Source organism: Gopherus evgoodei, chromosome 14, assembly GCF_007399415.2.
Source record: "Gopherus evgoodei ecotype Sinaloan lineage chromosome 14, rGopEvg1_v1.p, whole genome shotgun sequence".
Taxonomy (NCBI): Eukaryota; Metazoa; Chordata; order Testudines; family Testudinidae; genus Gopherus; species Gopherus evgoodei.
Window position 1 is genome coordinate 21226851 of NC_044335.1, and position 23916 is coordinate 21250766.

General features: G+C 46.3%; 1 protein-coding gene across 4 annotated transcripts; it reads left to right on the forward strand.

Annotated features, from left to right (window-relative positions):
- Positions 1–404: 404 nt before the first annotated feature.
- On the forward strand, positions 405–16634 carry BLCAP (BLCAP apoptosis inducing factor). 4 transcript variants are annotated; one of them, XM_030533473.1, is made up of 2 exons: positions 405–508; positions 14821–16634. In XM_030533473.1, exon 2 carries the CDS (start codon positions 14939–14941, stop codon positions 15200–15202), a length of 264 nt encoding a protein of 87 aa, XP_030389333.1. In that variant the 5' UTR covers positions 405–508; positions 14821–14938; the 3' UTR covers positions 15203–16634. The 4 variants fall into 4 exon arrangements, 3 of the variants coding, with proteins under 3 accessions (XP_030389333.1, XP_030389335.1, XP_030389334.1); XM_030533475.1 differs by having other exon boundaries at positions 425–508; positions 14827–16634; XM_030533474.1 differs by lacking the exon at positions 405–508 and adding an exon at positions 740–874.
- The last annotated feature ends 7282 nt before the right edge of the window (positions 16635–23916 follow it).

Below are 23916 nucleotides of genomic sequence, written 5' to 3' on the forward strand. Positions count from 1 at the left end.
AAATCGGATCTTTAATATCCCTAGAGAAATGTGTTTATTAGAGAGCTATTCAGTTAACATGGCCACTTGAATACCATAGCAGTCTCCCCACCCCTGGGGGAGGCCAGCCTGCTGTGCCTCCCCGCTCCACACCCCGGAGCGGGCTCCAGCGATCTCTGCAGCAACCCCGGGCCACAGCACGCTGCGTATCCACGAGACTGGAATCTCCAGGCGGCCTCAGCCGGGGCTGTCGATGGCGGTGCCTGATCAAAATACGCCCAGACCATCTACGAGGGGCCAGGTTTCCCCGGGGAGCGCTGAGGAGGAGTAAGGGAGTGCGCTAACTATTGGGGGGCCGGGCTACCGGGGTGACACGGTGCGGGATAGAGACAGGCAGTGGGAAGGGCAGCCCCAAAGGAGACCCTTCGCGACTCGGGCAGAGAGCAGCTAGCTGGGGACCTGCGGGAGTGGCGGGCGCAGCGACAGCGGGACGGTCCAGGCGCGGAGAGCGCCATGGCGGAGTGCGCAGGTAACGGAAGCTTCTGAGGTCTGGGGCCTCAGGGGGCCTCTCGTAGCGCCAGAGCGGCCCGCCGGCGGCAGGGTCCCCGCTCCTGGCTGCGGGGGGGCCTGCGGCCCGCCGGGCAGGGGTCCCGAGGCGCGGCCCCCGTCACCCGCCCCGCCCCGCCCCGCCGTACGGGCAGCGTGGCTCGCGCTCGGCTCTCCCTAGCCTCGAGGGCTGTGGTGGCCTCTGGAGCCCGGGCTCGGCGGTGTCTCCCTGGCCTTGGGCTCGCCCGTGGTGTTTAAGGGCGGGCGGGGGCAGGTTCCTGTTTTCTGCGGAGACCCAAGTGCGGGGCCACGTTAGAGGCTTTCCCCAGAAGCAGCGTGGAAAGCGCAGGTGGGGCCCACAGCTGGGCGAGGGGCTGGTGTACGTGGAGAACACGGCAACGTGCCCTGGCATAGGCAAGTCAGTGCGGAGTGAGGGGCTCGGAGTGAGGCCTCTGTTGCCATTGCTTTGCTGCTCCATTTGTCTGGTTTCTCCGGACAGAAATACTTTGGATCATCTGTCCTCTAGTTCAGAGGCGGGCAAGCTGCGGCCCACCTCTCCTCAGCGCCTGGCCCGGGAGGCTCGCCCCCGGCCCCTCTCGCGCAGCCTTATCTCGCCCCACGGCCGGTGCACTGCTCTGGGCGGTGGGGCTGCGAGTTCCTGGGGCAGCGAAGCTGGAGAGCCGCGGCCTGACCCGGAGCGCTCTGCTGCACGGTGGCGTGGTTGGCTCCAGCCGGGCGGCGCGGCTCTCTGTCCTGCTGCTCTGGATGGTGCGGCTGTAGCGCTGCCAGCCACCGATGCTCCAGGCAGCGCGGTAAGGGGCTGGATAGAGGGCCGGGGAGTCCAGGGTGGTGGTTAGGGGTCGGGGCGGTCAGAGGGCGGGGAACAGGGGAGTTGAATGGGGGCAGGGGTTCCTGCGGGGTGGGCAGTCATGAAGAAGAGAGGGGGTTGCATGGAGGTGTGGGTGGCAGTCAGAGGCAGGGGTTCCGGGGGTGATCGGGGACAGGGAGAATGGATGGGGCAGGGGTCCTGGGGAGGCAGTCAGGAAAGAAGGGGGGTTGGATGGGGTGGTGGGAGATCCGGGGGCTGTCAGGGGATGGGGGAGTCAGGGGGTGGGGGATGGGTGCTGGGCCATGCCTGTCTATTTGGGGAGGCACAGCCTCCCCCAACTGGCCCTCCTTACAATTTTGGCAACAGGATGTGGCCCTCAGGCGAAAAAGTTTGCCTGCCCCTGATATAGTTCTTTTCTGATCTCCTTCATGTCCTTTGTGTTTGTAGATCTCCCTTCTTCCAGTTCTTGGCTTTCTATGATTTTTAACTTAAAAAAAAAAAGTGCCCAGCTCTCCTCATAAAAACTAGTCTGGTCTAAATTTGACAGTCACAGTCAGCATTAGCTCTGTTTCCTGTTTATATATTACATCCATTTCCTTTGCTGGTGCTGGACCATGCTTGTAAGTTGGCTGCAGTTTAGGGTGGTAAGGCAGTGCTGGTATGGCCCTCTGCACTGAACAGATACGTAGAAAAATGTGTTTAAATGGTAACAGGCATATAAATCACTTTAGTGGCTGTTGTGTTAATCCTGCTGCTTAGATGCAAGCATAGATGGATGACATGACAAATGATTAACTGCAGCTGTTTTGATGACTACTTTGGTTTGATCTTTCTTCTTAAGATTGTGATAGGGAGACAATATTGTCACTTGAAGATCAATGGTGGGTTAATTATTTGCAAGGTAGTTCAGTGGCTCTCAAACAAATATATATAATTTTTAGTAGAGCAATGATTATCTGTAATTTACCATGAAAAAAATAAAATGCATTTGCTCTTCTTTGCTGTCATTCTCTTCTACATAGCTCAGTCTTCTCTCTCTCCTTTCAGTGTCAGGCAGATAGCATGAAGTGCCAATCTTAAGAACATAAGAATGGCCATACTGGGTCAAACCAATGATCCATCTAGTTCAGTGTTCTGTATTTTGATGGTGGCTAGTGTCAGATGCTTCAGAGGGAGTGAACAGAACAGGGCAATTTCAAGTCATCCATCCTTTGTCATCCAGTCTCAACTTCTGGCACTTGGGGGTTTAGGGACCTCTGGAGCATGGGGTTGTGTCCCTGACCATCTTGGCTAGATGGACCTATTCTCCATGAACTTCTCTAATTCTTTTTGGAACCCAGTTATGCTTTTGGTCTTCACAACATCCCATGGCAATGAGTTCCGCATGTTGACATTGTGTGAAAAAGTACTTCTTCATGTTTGTTTTAAGCCTGCTGCCTATGTGTTTTGTCAGGTGATCTCTAGGTCTTACGTTATGTGAAGGGGTAAATAATACTTCCCTATTCACTTTCTTCACACCATTCATGATTTTATAGACTTCTATCAAAACCCCCGCTCCCCGTCATCTTTTTTCTAAGATTTATAGTCCCAGTCTTTTTAATCTCTCCTCTTATAAAAGCTGTTCCATACCCCTGATCATTTTTGTTGCCTTTCTCTGCACCTTTCCCACTTCTAATATATCTTTTTTGAAATGGGATGATTAGAACTGCAGGCAGTATTCAAAATTGGGCATACCATGAGTTTACATAGTGACAACATTATATTTTCTGTCTTATTATCTATCCCTTTCCTAATGGTTCCTAACATTCTGTTAGCTTGTTTGACTGCCACTGTGCACTGAGTGGACATTTTCAGAGAACTATGCATGATGACTCTAAGATCTTTCTTGAGTGATAACAGCTAATTTAGATCCCATTATTTTTTATGTATAGTTGGGATTATTTTATCCAATGTGCATTTCTTTGTATTTATTAATAGTGAATTTCATCTGCCATTTTGTCACTCAGTTTTGTAAGATCCCTTTATAACTCTTTGCAGTCAGCTTTGGATTTAACTGTCTTGAGACTTTTGTGTCATTTGCATATATCGCCACCTCTCTGTTTGTCCCCTGTTCCAGATTATTTATGAATATGTTGAACAACGCAGGTCCCTGTACAGATCTTTGGGGGATCCTGCTATTTACCCTTCTCCGTTTGTGAAAACTGACAACTTAGTACCATTCTTTTTTTCAACCAACTAGTGTTCCATGAAAGAACCTTTCCTCTTATTCCATGACATCTTAGGGCATGGCCACACTTGCAGATATAGAGCGCTGTGAGTTAAACCTGCCTTCGGAGAGCACAGGAGGGAAAGCGCTGTGATTTGTCCACACTGACAGCTGTTTGTGCATTGGCATGGCCACATTTGCAGCACTTGCAGTGGCATTGGGAGCAGTGCATTATGGGCAGCTATCCCAGCATGCAAGTGACTGCCAATGTGATATATGCCATCATGTGCCAGCAATGCCTCTCTGCTATGTACATTGGCCAAACTGGACAGTCTCTACGCAAAAAAAAAAGATGGACACAAATCTGACATCAGGAATCATAACATTCAAAAACCAGTAGGAGAACACTTCAGCCTCTCTGATCACTCAGTAACAGACTTAAAGTTTTGCAGTTTTGCAACAAAAAAGCTTAAAAACAGACTCCAACAAGAAACTGCTGAACTAGAATTAATTTTCAAACTAGATACCATTAACTTGGGCTTGACTGGAGACAGAGACTGGCTGGGTCATTACACAAAGTGAATCTATTTCCCCATGTTAAGTATCCTCACACCTTCTTGTCAACTGTCAGAATGGTTTCAGAGCAGCAGCCGTGTTAGTCTGTATCTGCAAAAAGAAAAGGAGTACTTGTGACACCTTAGAGATGAACAAAGTTTTTTTTTCTCCTGCTGATAATAGCTCATCTTAATTAATTAGCCTCTTAGAGTTAGTATGGCAACTTCCACCTTTTCATGTTCTCTGTATGTATATATATCTTCTTACTATACGTTCCATTCCATACATCTGATGAAGTGGGCTGTAGCCCACAAAAGCTTATGCTCAAATAAATTTGTTAGTCTCTAAGGTGCCACAAATACTCCTGTTCTTTAGGGCACTTCCATCAGCCGGAATAAGGCTGTAGTGTAGACACTGACAGAATTTGCTCTAGACACCTCGTGCCTCTAAATTCCAGGGAGACATTTGTGTTTCTGAAAAGCTGAATAGTTGACCATCTTCTTGGTGGTACGTGAGTAAGCTCTTGCTATAAAGTCTTTTAGCTGCCAAACTGGGTGGCAGCTTGACTTGCATGCTGGGACGGAACGATTCATAAATCACCTAAGTTTTGCCTTCCCTCTGGACCAACACCTGCTTAACAGCAACCCTAATGAGGGCTGAATAAGATTACCACTGAGCACTTCTCTGGGTGTGTAGTGGGGATAATCAGAGCTGACTTTCACTAGTTAGGGGTAAGTAGAGCCGTAAGGTAATTGGGAGTGGCACACTCTCTCTGCAGAAGAGAGGGGATATAAAATGGGTATCCATGGCCTAATATATAGGGACTATAGCTTAATGAATACCTTACAACTAAAGTTATGATGAATTAAGCCTTTTCGCTTTGTAAACTATCCAGGAACAGATCACAAGCTCCTTAGATGTTTGTTCTAGTAACTTTTTGAATACTTAATTGCAAATACTTAAAATTAGAATAGTGCTGGTTACTTGTGACTGGTTAACTAATTCATAATGTTTTTGTTCCCTGACTGTGCAAGTACTTATGCATGTGAATCTTAAAATTGTTCCTGTTAAGTTAGACCTTGGTGGTTTCAATAACTGAATCATAGAAACATAGAGTTGGAAGGCACCTCAAGAAGTCAAGTGCATCTCTCTGCGCTGTGGCAGGACCAACTAAATCTAGACCAACCCTCATAGGTGTTTGTATCATGTGCGCAGCCCTCCTCACTGTCCGCCATCTCTGACAGAAGCACGGAGCGTGCACAACTCTGCACTATCATAAGTGTTGCAAGCACAGGACATGTGATCCTCTGGTATTTGCAGAGCTGTAAGAGTAATTGAATCAGCGGGGAACGTGACAGTTTCTTGGAGGATAGGCTGCTGTGGGATATAGCAAGAACCAATTCAGAGTTGTTGGTGCCATTTACAGAGCAGCTGAAGATGGTGGAGTGATACTTCTGGATCTGAGAAACAATTACTGACTGATGGAATTGCATCATAATGCAGACGTGGGGAAAGGAGCAGTGGCTGCAGAACTTTCGGATGTGCAAGGCCACATTCCTGGATCTGTATGCCACGCTCGCCCCAGCTCTCCAGCACAGGACACTGAAGTGAGAGCTGCACTGACAGAGAAGAAGCAAGTGCTGATCGCATTGTGGAAACTTGCACCGCCAGATTGGTATCGATCAATGAGAAATCATTTTGGAGTTGGAAAATCCACTATGGGGGCCGTTGTCCTGCAGATGTTCAGGGCCATTAATCATCTCTTGCTACACAGGACTGTGACTCTTGGCAATGTGCAGAACTCATTGGATGGATTTGCAGCATTGCAGTGATAGATGGCACACACATCCCTATTTTGGTACCAGACCACTTTTCCGCAGAGTGCATAACTGTGCTCCCTTCCTGTGGTTATGCAAGCATTGGTGGGTCACAAAGGATGCTTCATCGACATCAGTGTTGGCTGGTCAGGGAAGGTGCATGACATTCACATCTTTAAGAACACAGGACTGTTCAGAAAGCTGCAAGGAAGGACTTTCTTTCTCAACTGGCAGATTACCATAGGCGATGATGAAATGCCAATAGTGATCCTAGTGGACTCAGCCTACCTCTTGTTCCCCTGGCTCATGAAGCCATACACTGGCCACCTTGACAGCATCAAGGAGAGATTTAACTACTGGCTCAGCAGGTGCAGAATGACAGTCGAATGTGCTTTGATAGATTGAAGGGATGTTGGTATTTACCCTCAAGATTGGATTTCAGTGAGAAAAATATCCCAGTGGTTATAGGTAGGACCCTACCAAATTCACGGCTGTGAAGAATGTGTCACAGACCGTAAAATCTAGTCTTCCCCTGTGAAATCTGGGGAGTATATGTGCTTTTACCCTATACTACACAGATTTCACGGGAGAGACCAGCATTTTTCAAATTGGGAGTTCTGACCCAAAAGGGAGTTGCAAGGAGGGTCACAAGGTTACTTTAGGGGGGTCTGCAACTCCTTTTTGGGTTAGGACCCCTACAATTACACCTTGACATTTCAGATTTAAATAGCTCAAATCATGAAATGTATGTGTTTTTAAAATCCTATGACCATAAAATTAACCAAAATGGACCGTGAATTTGGTAGGGCCTAGTTATAGCTGCCTAGTGTGCTGGATAATGTGGGAAGCAAAGGGGGAAAAGTTGTGGCTGGGGCAAAGGGTAGAGGTGAAGTAGCTGTCTGCAGTGTTTGAGCAGCCAGATACAGTTGAGGGAGGCTTTGAAAGAGCTTTTAAACAGCAACCCAAATAATGTATTGTGGTGTACTGTGCTCTACCTGGCCCTGCTGTTTTGGGGCCTGTTAAGAATTGTGTGATGCGTAGTGTACATCTATGACTATACCACTGTCAGTGCACCTAAGAATTTTGCAGTGCTTGCTGTATATTTGATATTAAACTGTTTGCCACTGATCCTGAGAGTGGTTACACTATACAGTAACAAGTAGGCGGTTTCAGAACTGCTTGGCACTCTGCAGCATATGTTTGTGAACTAATAAAGATGTATTATTTTCCAGTAATTCCAAGAATTTTATTCAGTAATAGAACCAGTACAAAGAAAAGTCTGTGCAATTTAAAAGCAAATACCGTTCTGTTCCATTAATTTATTAACAAGGGGAAGAACATTCATGTCCATTTTACATCCACGTACAGCAATTGTGGCATTCACAGATCAGTATTTGTGAAGCTGTGGTGGTCCTTTAATGTCACCTGGGTAGAGTGTTAGGGTTAGGGATGTGGCCCCTGAAAAAACATGGTATGTAGGGGTGTGGGGGTGTGTGCGCATACTCTGTAATGAAGTTCTCCATCGTCTGCAAGAGGTCGAGGGGAGGGGGGGGTTCCAGGATTGTTGAACCTGTAGGTCCACAAGAGTCTGCAGCATCTGTTTGCTGCCAGTGAAGCCCCATTATGTCCTAGTGCATCTCCCTCTCCTTTTCCTGCTGGGACTTCTGGGCCTCTCTCTTGTCCACTCTTTCCTTCTCTGGGCTATCAGCAGTGTTCACCTTCCAGGCTCTCTGCTCATGGTGTGATGCAGCACTGGCTTGGAGAATCTCACTGAACATGTCTTCTTTTTCCTCCATAGCTGGCTTAGGTGTTCAGTGGGTGTGTAGGGGAAACCCCTCAAGGCTGCAATGGCAGCAGCTGCAGATAAAACACACAGAGTATAGTTGCAATGGAAAGTGAAAGCTAGGATTCAGAACTCTTTCCTTGTTCCCGCAAAGTTTTAAACAAGACAGGTATATTGACGCTTCTGCTTTGGAGTGCTTGGGCAAGCCACTGCTCCCAGGACCGGACATGGTGAGTATGGCCCTCCAGGGGTGAGGAAAATGAGGAGGCAAATGCTTGGTTGTATGAAACTATGAGTATAGGGTATTGGTACTGAATATTAGTACCATATTCCACAGGCAGTGATGATTTTAGCTGATATCTCACTCCTGAAGGTAGCAAAGGCACAGAAAGAACAGCTGCTGGTGGTGTTCCAAAGCTGCGCAGGCCTGTATGCTGCTAGGTTGTGTGCTGCATTGGTGCCTGCTGAAGTTAGCACTGACTAGTATGGGAAAAGTGTCCTACAATAGAGGAAGAAATAAGGCTGCCATCCTAGAAATGATTGGGAGAGGATTGCATGGTTCCTCCATGGAAGTTTCATTGAGATTTCTCAGGAGGATTCAAGGGACATTTCTGTACATAAACAAAATGCTTCGCATAGCCCCCCCCACCCTTACCTAACTTTACAGGGGAATGAAAAACAGATAACAGTGCTGCTACTTCTTTTTACCACTACCTCTTCTAGTATGAGTAAATTAATGAAGTGTCAGTAGCTGTGTCCTGTTAAATTGAGGGTGCCACCACTGTAATTTACACACTCACAAGAGGTTCCTTCCCCTGCATCAGGCTTGCCCATTCTCTACTGACCCGAATTCAGTGGAGTCTTAAACAGATCCTGTCTTGTGGCGTAGCTGGACCCCCATGTTGCATGTCCCTCATCGTCCTTGCTGCTCATACCAGGGCCTCATGGTTTGGGCTCCCTCGAAGTATCCATGGTGGTGTGCAGGGTGATGGTGGGAATCTGCCAAATATGGCTTGTAGCTCTTTGTGAAAATGGCAGGTCTGCAGATCAGCACCAGATTGACTGTTGGCCTCACTAGCCTTCTGCTATGCCTGATGTAGTTCGTTCCCTTTCATGAAGCACTGCTGCTGGTCCCTGTTGTACCCCTTCTCCTGCATCCCCTGAGCACTCTGCACGTAGATGTCTACGTTTCTACAGTTGGTCTGTAGCTGTTCTTGCAAAGCTCCTTCTCCCCACAAGCCCAGGATATCCAATATCTGCTGTCTACTTCAAGCAGGAGTGCACCTGGAGCATGTAGCCAGCCTGGTCAGCTGTGGAGTTTTATGCAATAATGGAGAGCTGCTAGGTGTGCTCGCCAACTGGAAGAATCAAGAAAAGGCTCTTCCAAAATTTGCAGGACTTTAAAGGCGAAGAGTGGCCTTCTGGTCTCCATGTCTTGCGGGCAGTGGAGTTCACAGTTGTGACCAGAGCAGTCAGTGTCAGTCATTTGTGAGACTGCTGAAGGACTGTTAGGGTCCATATAAGTAAAGCAGTGTCTATACTTGCACTGAGTGGACCTCAGTACACTGATCATGGCTCCACGCCCCTTAGGGAGTTGGTGATACTATGTTGCTGTAATAGGACACTTACATCAGTAGGAGACATATTTTAAATGTAGACACATGCACAGCAAGGTTGATGCAAGGTGGCTTATGTTGACCCAACTTTGTAGTGTAGACCAGGCCTTAATCTTGTTTGTTGTGAATTAAGCCCATTACTACTTGTCCTATCTCCTGTGGATATGGAGAACAGTTGATCACCATCCTTTTATAACAACCCTTAATATATTTGAAGGTTATCAGGTGCTCTCTCAGCTTTCTTTTCTCAAGGCTAAACATGCTCAGTTTTTTAAACCTTTTCTTATAGGTCAGGTTTTCTGGACCTTTCATCATTTTTTTGCTCTCCTCTGGACTCACCCAATTGGTCCTCCTTCCTAAAGTATGGCGCCCATAATTGGACACAGAACTCAGCTGAGGCCTCACCAGTGCTGAGAAGAGAGAAACAATGACCTCCTGTGTTTTCCACGCAACACTCCTGTTAGTGAACCCCAGAATATTAGCTTTTTTCTCAGCTGCATCCCATTCATACTCAGTTTGTGATCTACTAGAACCCCCAGATCCTTTTCAGCAGTACATTTAGCCTCTTGTTCCCATTTTGTAGTTGTGCATTTGATGTTTTTTCTTCCTAAGTGTAGGACTGTGCACTTGTCATTATTTAATTTAATCTTGTTGATTTGAGACCAATTCTCCAGTTTTTAAAGGTCATTCTTCAAAATGCTTGCAACTCCTCCCATCTTGGTGTCATCTGCAAATTTGATAAGTGTACTCTCCACTCAATCATCCATGTCATTAGTGAAAGTACTGAGTGATACTGGACCTGGGACATACCCCCTGGGTCCCCACTAGATACATCTTCCAAATTTGACAGAGAACCATTGATAAGTACCCTTCGAGTATGGTTTTTCATCTAGTTGTGATCCACCTTACAGTTATTTCATGTAGACCACATTTCCCCTGTTTGCTTATGAGACTGTCATGTATTACTGTCAAAACCCTTACAAAAATCAAGATATATCACATCTACTACTTCTCCCAATCCACCAGGCCAGTTACCTTGTCAAAGAAGGCAATTAGATTAATTTGGGAATAATTTGTTCTTAATAAATCCATGCTGGGTATTCCCATAGCCCTATTATCCTCTTGGTGCTTAAATGTTGTTCATGGGAACAAGTGGAAAGGATGTGAGCATGATTGGCCTGGATTCACTAATGAGCATGAGCGGCTGTCTGTGGAAAACCATTTGTATTTGCTTAGCTCTGATGTAGTGGGTGGCTCAGACCCTGAGGGTATTGCAAGAATTCTAGAGTAGGAGACTCCAATGCACTGCCTGGAGATCACAGAAAGGAACAGTGAATTACTGAGTGCAATGAGAATGTCAGTTTTTTGTACGCTGTCTGACTCAGGGGTCTAAGTTAGTGGTGCTAACAGCTGTGATGGATTCAGAGGAGTCACTGTTCCTGGAATGACTAACAAGTGTGGCTGACAAACCAGATGAGAGTGAGTATAAGGACTGCAATCTGTAAAGATGCCAGTGCACATCTTAGCCGAGGAATCAATGAAAGATGAGTCAGAGGTGAATGAGATCAGTAGGTTTGGAAGAAGCAGAATGCCATTGTGAGACGGGGAAGCACAGACAATGAAATGCTGCTGTATCATATTTAATAACTTGCTGTCAGTACCTGATAATCTACTAGAGCAGATAACTTGTAGTTTCCTAGAGGAAAAAGAGAAAATCAGGTGGGGATTCGGTGTGCTTGCTGTGTCCCTGCCTCAGACTATTGCTCAGGAGTCTAGGCAGAAGTGGATACTTTAAAAGTACTCTTGTAACTTAGATAAGAAATTGTGTGTCAAAGACCACAAACAAAATAAATATTTCACCATTTAGTAAAAGAAAGGTGATGTGGCTAAGATGACTGGAGTCTCCATGGGACATTCTCATAGCTTTGTTGGACTTGGGTGGACGGGGGAAAAAGAGGTGGAAAAGAGTCCTTGTTACTGTTTAACAGCTGATCCTTAAAGGGCCCAACGGCTGTACCATGTAATTCAGTACACTGCAGTCCATTGGTGGAAATAGTGATTTTTCTGTATACTTTATATCAGGGGTCGGCAGCCTTTCAGAAGTGGTGTGCTGAGTCTTCATTTATTCACTCTAATTTAAGGTTTTGCATGCCAGTAATACATTTTAACATTTTTAGAAGGCCTCTTTCTATAAGTCTATATTATATAACTAAACTATTGTATGTAAAGTAAATAAGATTTTTAAAATGTTTAAGAAGCTTCATTTAAAATTAAATTAAAATGGCAGAGCCCCCTGGACCCGAGCAGTGTGAGTGCCACTGAAAATCAGCTCATGTGCCACATGTTGCCCACCTCTGCTTTATATATTGGTTAAGCTTGTAAAGTGCTTTGGGGGGAACATGGGGACAAAAGTTGCTATATAAGTAACAATAAAATTCATGTTGTGCATGTGATATGGAGCAGTTTAGAAGGATTCAAGGAGAGCTGCAGAGCACTGACTTGTCACAATTGTTTTACTGCCTGCTGTCATACTATATGTTTGAATAGATAGGAATGAAAAGTGAGTGTCTGAGTAGGGAAAAGAGCAGTGACTTAGCTGCTCAACTCCCATGAGAGTGTGCTGCTTGCTCACTTCTATGGGAGTGGACCCTGGGGAGGAACTAACTAATACTTAGCTTCTATAATGATGTTCATCTGAGGATCTCAATATGCTTTACAAAGGTTAATAGCCGTTCTGCACCTCTGTGATATAGGGAAGTATTATCTTATTAACTAACTGTGGCCCATGGACACACAGACTGAAGCAAGAATAAAAACTTGGAGTCCGATTCCTGTTTCTTGTCTGTAACCATTATATATACTGACCTTTAAAACAAATAACTTAGTAACTGTGAGGCCTGAAAATAAGCTCATTAGTTTTACTGATAATGTAACCCCCACCTCCCTACTCTCTGCTGGATGGTACTTTCTCTCCTCTCCACCACACCCTCCCAGGACCAACACCCCATGCTTTCTCCAGAAATACTCCAAAATGCTAGTGATGTGCTGTCTGCCGGGATGGAGATGCTGGGCTGCCTCCTCTTTCATCACTATTAAAATACACCCTCTCGCTGGTGGCATGGGGAGAATGTTGCATATGAGGCTGGAATGTGTTCCCAGCTCTTGCTGGAGGAGAAGGTACTCAAACATGCCTGGGAACTTCTTAATCTTTGTTATGACTTCACTCTCTTTTGACAGGAAACCATTTTCTTTGTGGCTGTGTTTTGGCTTTTTCATGCAGCCCCTTCTTCCCTCTTCATCCCCACTCCCCTAGCCAGGAAATCCCATCCTTCTCTTCTAGTTTTAGCCAAGGGAATGTGTTGTTATCTTCTCAGCTTCTTTGTCCCACTAGCTCCTCTGCAACTACAGTTTCTGTTCCTGCCTGGCTTGGCTCAGCCCTTCTGCTCTCTGACACAAAGAGAACCATGCAGCTTAGTGTCTGAAGGAAGAAGGATCTTTAGGACAAGCCATTATAAACCAAGAATGTGTTTGCTCTGCATGGTCACTAGGACCCCTGGCACTTCTCTAAGAGGAGAGGCTTGCCCTGTTGTCCTTGGGCACATGTTTGTTTCCCTTGCCCTTTTGTGCCTTGGCTGCCTGCCATCCCCTTCAGCTGAGCTGTATAAATGTAATTATGAAGCACTGTGGGATGAAAGGTGCTGTATAAATGTAAACTGTTCTCATTAGCCCTTGTTGAGAGAGCTGCTGCCTGTGCCTTCGTTTTTCCCTTTACCATCACCACCACCACACTTTTGTGTGTATTGTCAACAAGGTACTAACAAGGAGTCAGAACCAGGACTAGTACCTAATCCTACCATTGACTTGCTATGTGATCTTGGGTAAGTGTCAAAATCTTCTCTCAATCCATTTCCCCATCTGTAAATTGAAAATATATCCTCCTCTCTAAAGTACTTCGAGATCCTCGGATGACAAATGCTATCTGCAGCTAAGTATTCTAGCTTGAGCTGCTTAGATTGCTCCCTGTGGCTGCTGCAGATCTGTTAAAGGGAGCAGTGCAACTTAGTATTCTGGTTGGCCACCCTGTCCATTCAGATGCCTTCTCAAAACGTGCTGCTTTCACATGGTTTTATTATGATAATCCAGCGAAGGAAATCCCATGTTTATGTATAAACACTGTCTTTTTGAGATTGTCCTATATCTGATCCATCAGTGTATTTTGTCTGATCTGAATGTCTGTCTGGTTTAAATTGTAAATCCTTCAGGCAGAGACAGTCTTTCTCATTGTAGTGTAGTGTGCATGCTGTCGTCATTCAGAGTTTAGCTACACATGGCTTGAATTTCATATTGCATGACTGGGATCTCTGCTGTCAGAATGCTGCATTAGAAGATGCGTACTATGTTTGGGGCTAGGGGACTTTTTAATGGGCCGTGTGTGTGGAGAGGAGATGGTACATCGATGGGCTCAAGATATGAGGTTTTTCAGCAATATGTCTAAATGCCATAAAGGCATCTTTCTCTGACTTCCGCCCCAGCTTTCCCTCTTCTAAGATCTTAAGTTGCTGAGGAAAACTGAGTTTCACTGTTGCTTTGTACCTCCTCCCCAAGGGCTTTCTTTGCAGTACCTGCATCTGTGTGAAATTGACTCTGGGTTTGCAGCTGCTGAGGAAAGGAATGATAAGCAGGACTGCAAAGCAGACTCGGTAAAATTCTCCCACTTTAGGTGCAGGCAGGAAAGCACGAAGCAACCTGGCAAAGGAGAGATTCCCACGATCCCATCCTCCGTTCAGATGTGAAGATCTCATCAATCATCACAGTCCCTCTCACATGCTATCAGCCTTATGCTGAACCACTTTTCCAGCTGTGCCTAATAAACAGATGTGACTTTCCCTTTGGAAGCAAAATTAGGTTCTGTTCCTTGTCTTCCATTTCTTCCCACGCAACCACTCTGTGGTGGTCTTTGTAAAGTGCACTTGCTGACACCACCTTCCAAATCTCTTTGGACAGTTTGAGCTGAGCATGCACATTAGTAGGAAAACCAGCCACTCTAGTCTTTCCCCATGGAATCCTTTGCTTTCCCTCTAGCCTCCTACACTGCGCGAAGGGACTGGGTTTTTTTACTACTTTGTTAGAATTTGAGCCAATGACACAAATAACAGCTGGCCTTTGGGAAAGAAAAGCACTGACCAGGAAGTTAGACCAAATCCATCTCCTTGTCAATGCAGGCTTGCCCCCCATTGTATATTTTTTAATGTATTATCTAGTGTTATGTACTAGTTGATTGTATTTTCACCATTTCCCCGGGAGACTATAGTGCAGCCTCAGATCTTGGTGTGAGGAACTCCTAATACTAAACCATGTTAAAACAATGCCGTGATTGTTAGTGTACAGTAAATTGGGAACAAATAAGTGACTTGGTGTATAAGGAGAATTGGTGTTGGCCTCTCTAGCACATTACCCTAATCCTGACTGTTTTTCTTTTTCTTTTAAAGCTTTAGCTTCACGTTACAGAACAGTGTTGGGAATCCTGCTCACCTGAGAAGCTGCAGGAAAAAGTTCTAGGAGTGCTTCTAATTGCTGCTGTCCCTGGGTCCCTGCCTGCCAGTCACTATGTACTGCCTTCAGTGGTTATTGCCTGTCCTCCTCATTCCTAAACCCCTCAACCCAGCTTTGTGGTTCAGTCACTCAATGTTCATGGGCTTCTATCTGCTGAGTTTCCTCCTGGAGCGGAAGCCATGCACAATCTGTGCCTTGGTCTTCCTGGCAGCCTTGTTCCTCATCTGCTACAGCTGCTGGGGGAACTGCTTCTTGTATCACTGCAGTGGCTCCCAGCTACCTGAGTCTGCTCTTGATCCCAGCATAGTCGGTACCTAAAAGTACCTCCAGCTTGCTGACAGCTCTGGGTTTGCTTTTAAAGAGGGAGGGTTGGGTGAGGTCGGGGGCGCGGCGAGGGAGGGCTTGTTAGGCATGTGACTGAAGTACAAGCAGCCTGTTTTCTATAATGTGTGTGGACTACAGCGGCAAATTCCTGACCAGCCCTCCCACTTTGCCTATGAAATTTGATGTCAGTTGTTTACTGTGTGAATTCTGGCACTGCTACCTGCTTTTAGAAGCAGAAGAGTTATATGTTTTCCCTTCTCTTATTTCTGGGAATGGGCACTGGCCCTCCCCTCTGAGAAGTGGTGGAAGAAGGACCTATCCAGCTATTGCCTGCTGGTCATCTGTGTTTGTCTCTCAGTTGTCTGTATGAGGCCACAGCTGTCTCTGTGGGAGCCTTGGGCCCACCAATTCTGCTGAAGCAGTTGGAAGATTCTTCATGTTGCTGTTTTCGGGGGAGCTAGTCTTCATTGCACTGCTGTTCAAGGGGATTTTCAACAGTTAACAGATACACTCAGCTGAAAGCTGCTGGAGCCAGAGAGTGCTGAGTCGTCATCTCCTGCTCATTATGCCAAATTGAAAAATGTGCACTGCCCAAGTGCTTTCTGAACTACTTGCATTCTCCCAAATCATAACTGAAAAAACTTTGAGTTGTCATGATGCTGCTTTTGAAGCGCTTCTCACAGGCATCAAAGCCTGCCTCCCTCTCTGCTGGATTTCCAGTTGACAGAGGTCTTGACTCTTTGGATACAAAGCATGCTCTGCTGTGGTGTTTGGGGTTTTAATTTCACTGTTAGTTGAAAACTGTCAGCATTCCTAGCTGGAATGAAGAGGTGAGAGCAGGGAGGGAGGATTCAAAGTTTTTAGTAAGCATGATGTAGGGTGGTTCAAAATAGCAAATGGTTGTATCTATTTAACTGACAGTGTTTGCAGGCCGGGACTATCTGTGCATTTTCTTTTGTCCCAAGCAAACCAGCTGCTGGTAATGTGCAATGGAGGGAGGGAGCAATAAATGGCTAGTGAGCAGTCCTGAGATCTCTATTCTCTCCTGGCAGGCTGGTTTTGGGGAGCCAAGGGAGGTTTCCCTAGTGGCACTTGCTGTACATCTTTCTTTCTTGCTCATCTTTTCCAATGCATAGCAGCAGCTCCCAGAGGGAATGGTGTTCCTTGCTGTTGCAAATGTTTGCTTGTGAGAAACTTAACCAGTTCTTGAAATACACTGGGTCTATAAACTTTCAAGGTTATGTTCCTGTCTGCCATCCATTTGTCTCCACACAAGCTTCTCCTACTGGAGAGCAGCATAGATGGTTGCTGCTCTCTCAAGGGAGGTTAAAACTAAAACCAGCTGTGAAACTTCCAGAGCATTGTATTATTTGTTCACTGCACAGCTGTTCACAATGTTCAATAAAGCTTTATAAACTTTGGTCTATGGACTTGTGCCAGTTGTGATGCATTCACTACCCCTGGACAAAGGCATTTGGATGAGTAATGTTTTCTGACCTTTTCTGCCCCACTCCACATTCTGTTCCCAGAACAAGCTGCAGCAAAACCTCCAAGAAAGTGGTTCAGGAATGTTTGTCCTGTAGCACACAGCTCCCCGAATACTGATGCTTTCCACTGATTATTTAATGTTGATTCAGGTTGTAAGGTTTAAACTGCCTTACACGTGGCTTTGGGACCTCATCCAACTTGCAGCCCTGAACTGTGTGTGTGTTTGCTTTGACCTGCCCTTAGAGCTTGAAATCTAATACTCAGCATATGGGCACACTAGCAAAAGTGAGACCTGAAATTGCTGACATGTAGCACCACTGGTGGAAGTGAAGAGAGGGCTCTGGTGCCTTCACTTGAAGGGTTTGATGACAAGTAGATGCAATGCCTGAAACCTTGCCTGAGTACTTCCTGCATCATGGCTTCCATAGCTGTTACCACCACTGGAACTGTGCTGGTGTAAATTGATAAATGCCAATTTTGTCAATGTAGACTCAAGGTCAGTCCAGCACTGTGGAGGCAACACAGCTTCCAGCAAGAGTGGTCAAAAGTGTGGTGAGTGAGTGTGTCGGCTCTATCCCTTTAAAATATGATCCATTTCCACCACCCGGCTTGTCCAATGGTACAGTGTGGGGCTTTGAGTTATAGAGGTCTGGAGTCATAGGCTACTCTCCCCTATGCCACTATATCGGTGCGGCTGTGTCGCTGCAGCGCATCTGGTGAAGACATGTTCTTCCCATGACATAATTACTCCACCTGAATGAGAGGCGGAGGCTATGTTGGTAGGACAACATAGCTATGATGCTCTCCTGCCGACATAGTGCGATAGAGACACCGCTTTAAGTCTATGTAACATGGCACCCAGGGGGAAGGGTGGCTCTTTTAAACCCAGAGCCAGGTAAGTTACATCTACTTAAGTGGTAGTGTATACAAGCCCATAGCAAAAGCTGAAATGAAACTGACATTTCAAAGCTTCAATCTGTCTTCAGCGCAAAAATCTAAAGGGGATGGCATGAGTGAAAGATCTGGCCTCAGAAATTCTGAAATTAATTACTTGCAAAGCACTGAGACCCCTTTTTCATCAATATAAAGAGTCCACAGAAATTATACTTGCCCAATTTATTAAAAAAAAAAGTCATAAAAGCAAGAGCAAGAACACTGCAGAGGTGAGCGCCTGTCTGAGTAAGGAGACTTGTCTTCCAACTACTTAAGAGTCCACAAGCATGGAAGGGAGACCTTAAAGCTGGTCACACAGCAGAGAGTAATGGACGGAGACAGAAGTCATAATGACTCGGGATAAGGTAAAATAACAGGTGCTCTCAACTGTGTGTTTCAATTCAGGTCAGTAGACTTATGAGCCAAGAGAAGTTCTGTGATCTGTGCCACATGAGCTGTTGGTTTTTACCTAGGTTGCACAGGAAGAGGTGTCCATATCACACATCCTTCACATTTGTTGTTGGCAGCAGTTTCAGCATCAGATGGGACAGGGAGACTGACATACTTTTGCTTCAGCTGGAAGGGATCACCCTTCAGGAAAATCAAAGCAGCTGCAAAGCACCAAGAAGGATTTTGTAAAATTGCTCACCTGCACCTGTCCTGTTACCAGAGGACTGCAGTTCTTGGAACCACCAGTCTAACATCTTTATAGTAATAATAACTTCACATGCATGAAGCTAAGTCGCAAGGCTGCAGCATGGTTATTCTAGCACTACCAATTCAAAGTATCCTGACTAACAAGGTGCCAGGGGTCTCTCTCAGTGGTCAGGTAAAAGAACCCTGCTAAAATCACCTGTTCCATATGGAGATACTCCAAGGGGCATCTGTCCTCTGATTGCAGGACTCTGTTGCAGGGCTGGGCAAACATTTTGGCCTGAGGGCTGCATCCAGTTTCCAAATTTGTATGGAGGGCTGGTTAGGGGAGGCTGTGCCTCCCCAAACAACCAGGTAGGGCCTGGGGCCTGGCTCCTTCCCCCGAGCCCCCATTGTTTCTTGCCCCCTGACGGCCCTGCCCCAGGACTCCAGCCCCATCGCCCTCTCCCCCCCAGACTCCTGCTCCATCCAACCCCCCCCCCAGTTTCATGACAGCCTCTGGACCCCCTGCTGGCCCATCCAATCTCCCCTCTCCTTCCTGATTGCTCCCTGGGACCCTTGCCATCCAACCACCCCTTCTCCCTGTCCCCTGATGCCCCATCCAACCCCCTCTCTCCTTCCTGACTGCCCCCCTGGAACTCCTGCCCCCCCGCTGTTCCCACCCTCTGATTGCCCTGACCCCTATCCCCACACACCCCCCCGATCACCCCAAACTCCCCTGACCTCTATCCAACCCCCCTGCTCCCTGCCCCCTTATCATGCTCCCTGGAGCACCGGTGCTACAGCGGCGCTGCCCAGAGCAACAGGACAGGCAGTCACACCGCACGGCTGGAGCCAGCCATGCCATCGTGCAGCACAGAGCACTGGGTCTGGCCGCAGCGCTGCAGCACCACTTCCCCAGGAACTTGCAGCCCCGCCACCCAGAGCCTTCCTCTGGCAGCTGGGTGAGCTGAGGCTGTGAGGGAGGGGGACGAGCAGGCCAGAGGCCAGGGGGGAGCCTCCCGGGGCAGGGGCTCAGGGGCCGGACAGGAGGGTCCCGTGGGCTGGATGTGGCCCGCTGGTCGTAGTTTGCCAACCTCTGCTCTATCGCATTCTCCTGCAATAATCTTACGCTAGCTAGCTCATGTCTAACTGGCCAAATGAAGACATATCACTGTTGCCACAGGAGCTGTGTTCTGCTCAAACTGAAACCAGTTTCCTCAGTCTCCTTACCCTGTGGTAGTTGAAGTCCAACTCAGCAATGATTCAAGGTCCACCACTTTTATAAAATGTAGAAATTAAAGGATAGGCAGCATTATCTCTGGATTTGGGAACTGGACAGTAATTATACCCTGTCAGTATACTATGGTAGATGTGAGTAAACCTTGACCGGAAACAGGCTTAGTACTAGTGAAACGCCTGCCATTAGGCAGTTATGGTGTGATGCGAATGAAAGCCAGTGCTTTTGCTCTGGAAATAATTATGGCTGTGATTGCATTAGCCCATGTAACTCCTCTTTAAAAAAAATATTTGGATGGTCTTTGCTAACTGGGGTCAGCTTCATTCTGATTGTGACTTAAATATTATGTAAAGTTAGAGCTGTCTCTTGCACTAGACCATGCAACATCTGTGGGGGACAAGATTTGGCCATTGTTTTGCCATAACTCACTGCACAGCTGGTTCACAATAGTTCCTTCTGCTATTGTATTCAAAATCATATGGTGAGAGCTGTGAATTTCTTCATTCCAAGACTAGATCGGACTTGGATCAAATATTTAAAGATGAGGTTCTGCCCATACTGCACTAAAGATGTGTGTGCAGGAGTTGGGGTGATGCTAAATTTACACTTTACCTTGAGCCCCAGCCCAAAGCTGTTTAGTTATATATTCCTCCCTCAGGTACATACAGAGTCCTCATTACAATAATATCTCAGTTCTTTACAGTCTGTGGTGTACTGAGCCTCATCCCGTCCCTGTGAGGGTGTAGGGAAGTACTACCATTTTTTTTACAGGTGGGACACCAAAGCCCAGATCCTCAAAGATATTTAAATACCTAAATATGTGAGGATTTGGGCTTAAGTCAGGATCACCTAGGAAGTCTATAGCACAGCAGAGAATTAAACCTGTGCCTTGAGTCCCACGCTCTAACCGCCAGTCAGACCCTCTTTCCTCACTGTAGAACACCACTGAAGTGCAGCTGTTCAGGGTGGACCGTCTACTAACCAGCCCACACCACTGTATAGAACAGTGGGGCGTGAGCTATGGAGCATACCAGCTCAAACCCCTAAACCGTAGGGTCTTTCCATTCCATACACAGCTGACCAGATCTGTGTGAGCACTCAGCTGAATCCAGTGGCCCTGCTCTAATTTAAGCTGCCTATATGAAACCATTTTATTCAGATGGACAAGCTATTTTCCACATCCCCTTAAGAACTGCTTAGCTGAGAGTGAAAGCCATATGCCAGCGAGAACGGATATGATAGACAAGGTAAGAGTCTCTCTGTGTGTATGTGTGTGTCAGATATTTGTATATATTGTTCATGTACACTCTCCTCTTGCCCCAGTGCCTCTCTCGCCCTCCTCCCCAAACCACACCACTAGGCTAGCCCTGGAGACGTGGATTGTGAGTTTATAGCTGTAGGACCATTCTAACATTGCAGTATACAACTGTGCCACTTTGTGGCACCAAAATTTTTCTTGAATATTTGTATTTTGGAATATTACTCATGTAGCCTTTGATTTTAATTTAAAATGACTTTAGTAATGTATTACAACACTGTGGGTTTGGCTGTGGTTGCTATAGTTTCAGGTTCAGAATGAAAGTCACCTTAGTGCTATTTGCTTCAGTTTTAGAGTCCCTAGGGTCACAAAGACCAAGGATAGTGACCACACAGATTTCACAAATACAAGGTCTAGTCTGTTTTACAAGTTTATTAACATTTCAGTTAAAGTTATGGTTACCCAAGCATAGAGAAATTCTGTGAAGACCTATGCACAAGTTACAAATCTGCTCATACTTACATCCTTAACTGTGTTCTAAAGTCTGATGGCTGCCTTGCCAATTGATCAGCAGGAGAGAGATGGGTCCTGCTGAGGTTTTCCCATAGGGAGCTCAATGTTCCCAGTCTGGATATCCTCTTTTTATAATGTGATTCTGAGTATACCTCATTGCACTGTACGCATGCATCAGTGCTACTCTGCAGTTAGGGCATGTGTAGGAAAGTGTGACTACAGGTATCATGTAAGCAAAAAATTACTCATTAATTTTCATACCACCACCACGAACTTGCAGTATGACCTTGTGTAAGTCACCTAACTTCTTTGTGCCCCAGTTTGCCATTAGCTGTAAAACAGGAATAATTGACTTTACAGGAGCCTTGTCAGGCTTAATTCACCCCTTGGACACCGCCTGGAGTTCCATGGATAGAAGGAGTTATAGCAGCACAAGTGGTTTATGCCTTGCAATGTATTAGCGAGTGATCCGGCAGCCTGCTAAGCATACAGTGAATAGGGAATCTTAAACCATTCCTTTACCCCCAAAGACACTGCTGTGAACTTCATAGAGAAGCTGTGACATTTCCCTGTGCTCTTCTTCCCAGTCTCCACCTGCCATGTCGCTTTCGGTTTGATTGGGGGATTACAATGACAAGCTAATCTGCCCTTTGGTTCTGTCTGCAGCTGCGACTGGGGATGCGGGACATTGAGAATGGCAGACAGCCACACTGACTTTGGGCCAAAGTCCCAGGGGAGGAAAGAAACGGGAAGACTCTGGAAAGGGCAGTCCGTAAGAGCATTGTTAGGTCACTTGCGTTCACTTGTCTGTTTTCTCTATATTCTTCCAATGCAGAAAGCTAGTTTTGAAAGTGTAGCACAGTAGTTCTGCTTTGTTCATCCTGTCCCTATGGTGAGAGCCTGCTGAACGGACAGATCAAAACAGCACTAACTGCCCCACTCTCCTAGTAGTAACTCCTTGGCGTTGTCAGGTCTTGGCTGGCTAAGTACCCCACCAATCGACGCTGTTGAACTGCACAGTGTCTTGGTGCTTTATTAATGCATCAGCTCCCTAAGTAGAAAGGTTGATTCTGATCAGGAATAATTCAAATTGAAAAACAAACAAAACCTCACACCCCAGAAAGGGAAATCCAAGCTGCTTTCATGTGACAAGGCTCTCAGGGGGGTTGCTAACAATTGAGTTAAAATGGGGCTTTAATGGCAGGTTGGCCAATGAGGGAAGTGTTCTGGAATGGAGGTTGCAGTTGGAGAGAGATGACTTCATGATTGAAGCAATTGCTTTACACTGTGCCCTGGAGTGACATCAGACCTCCATTTGATTCAAAGGAATGACAAAGATGTAACAGAGCAAAACTCGGGCCATTGGTTGTATTTTTCTTTCCCTTCTAGCCAGTTAAATTCTCTATTGCCCCCTGTACTTGTATCTTGCTATGACTTTTGTGGTTTTGGGGGTCAGGATCAAGGTGAGAGGAGCTTGCCCTGGCTGGGTTGATGCTTCAGCCTCCATCTCCTCCACTCCAACGAGCATGAAATTCACCCATGAGTTTTACAGGACAAACTGATTAATTCTGGTCTACTAGATCTTCTCCTCAAAATCTATCCCTTTTAAGTAGGAGTGTTGCTGAGCCCCGCTTACTGCGTCTGCTAAGAGCATTCAGTGTTCAGCTCCTCAGTGAGAACCACTCACCCTGGCAGTCTACTTCCAGTCTGCTGAGCCGTTTCAGAGAAGCTCTGCGATATCTGCCCCCAAATGGGGGGAGGGGTTCAGTATTTTAAAGGTAAATGGACTTGTGCTGAAAGGGGAAAAAAGGTCCCTGACTCTCAAACCCCAGCATGTTATTCCAGAGCGCCAGGTGCCACGAGGGGAGTGCAGTTGGGGAAACATGAATTTCCCATTTTTGTGCTTTGCCCAGCAAAACTGGCATCTCTACTACCAGAGAGAGACTTTCTTGTTAGCCAGTTATCACTGGGGCCCTACCAAATTCATAGTCCATTATGGTCAATTTCACAGTCATTAGATTTCAAAAATCAAATTTCATGATTTCAGATATTTAAATCTGAAATTTCACAGTGCTGTAACTGTAGGGGTCCTGACTCAAAAAGGGGTTGCACAGTTATTGTAGGGGCACTGAGGCATTGCCACCCTTACTTCTGCGCTGCTGGTGATGGCGGCGCTGCTTTCTGAGCTGGATGCCCACCTAGTAGCCACCACTCTCCAGCCCCCCAGCTCAGAAAGCAGCACAGAAGTAAGGGTGGCAATACTGCGAACTCCCTACAATAACCTTGCGAACCTCCTCACAACCCCCTTTTTGGATTGGGACCCCCACTTTGAGAAATCTTGGTCTCCCCCATGAAGTGTGTGTAGTATAAGGTAAAAGTACACAAAAGATCAGATTTCACGGGGGAAACCAGCTTTCACGGTCCATGACACATTTTTCACGGCCATGAATTTGGTAGGGCCCTAGCTATGACATAGTGACAACCTTTTGGCCTGAGAAAAGCAGGTTTCATTCCTTGTCAGGATATGCCCGTAGCTCCCTATTTTCCCTTTATTAATAAGCAGAAAAGAGATGCACAGTGGGCACTGGAAAGATACCTTCAAAAAGAGCTCAGGTGCAGTAACTTAGTAAATGGAACTGAACT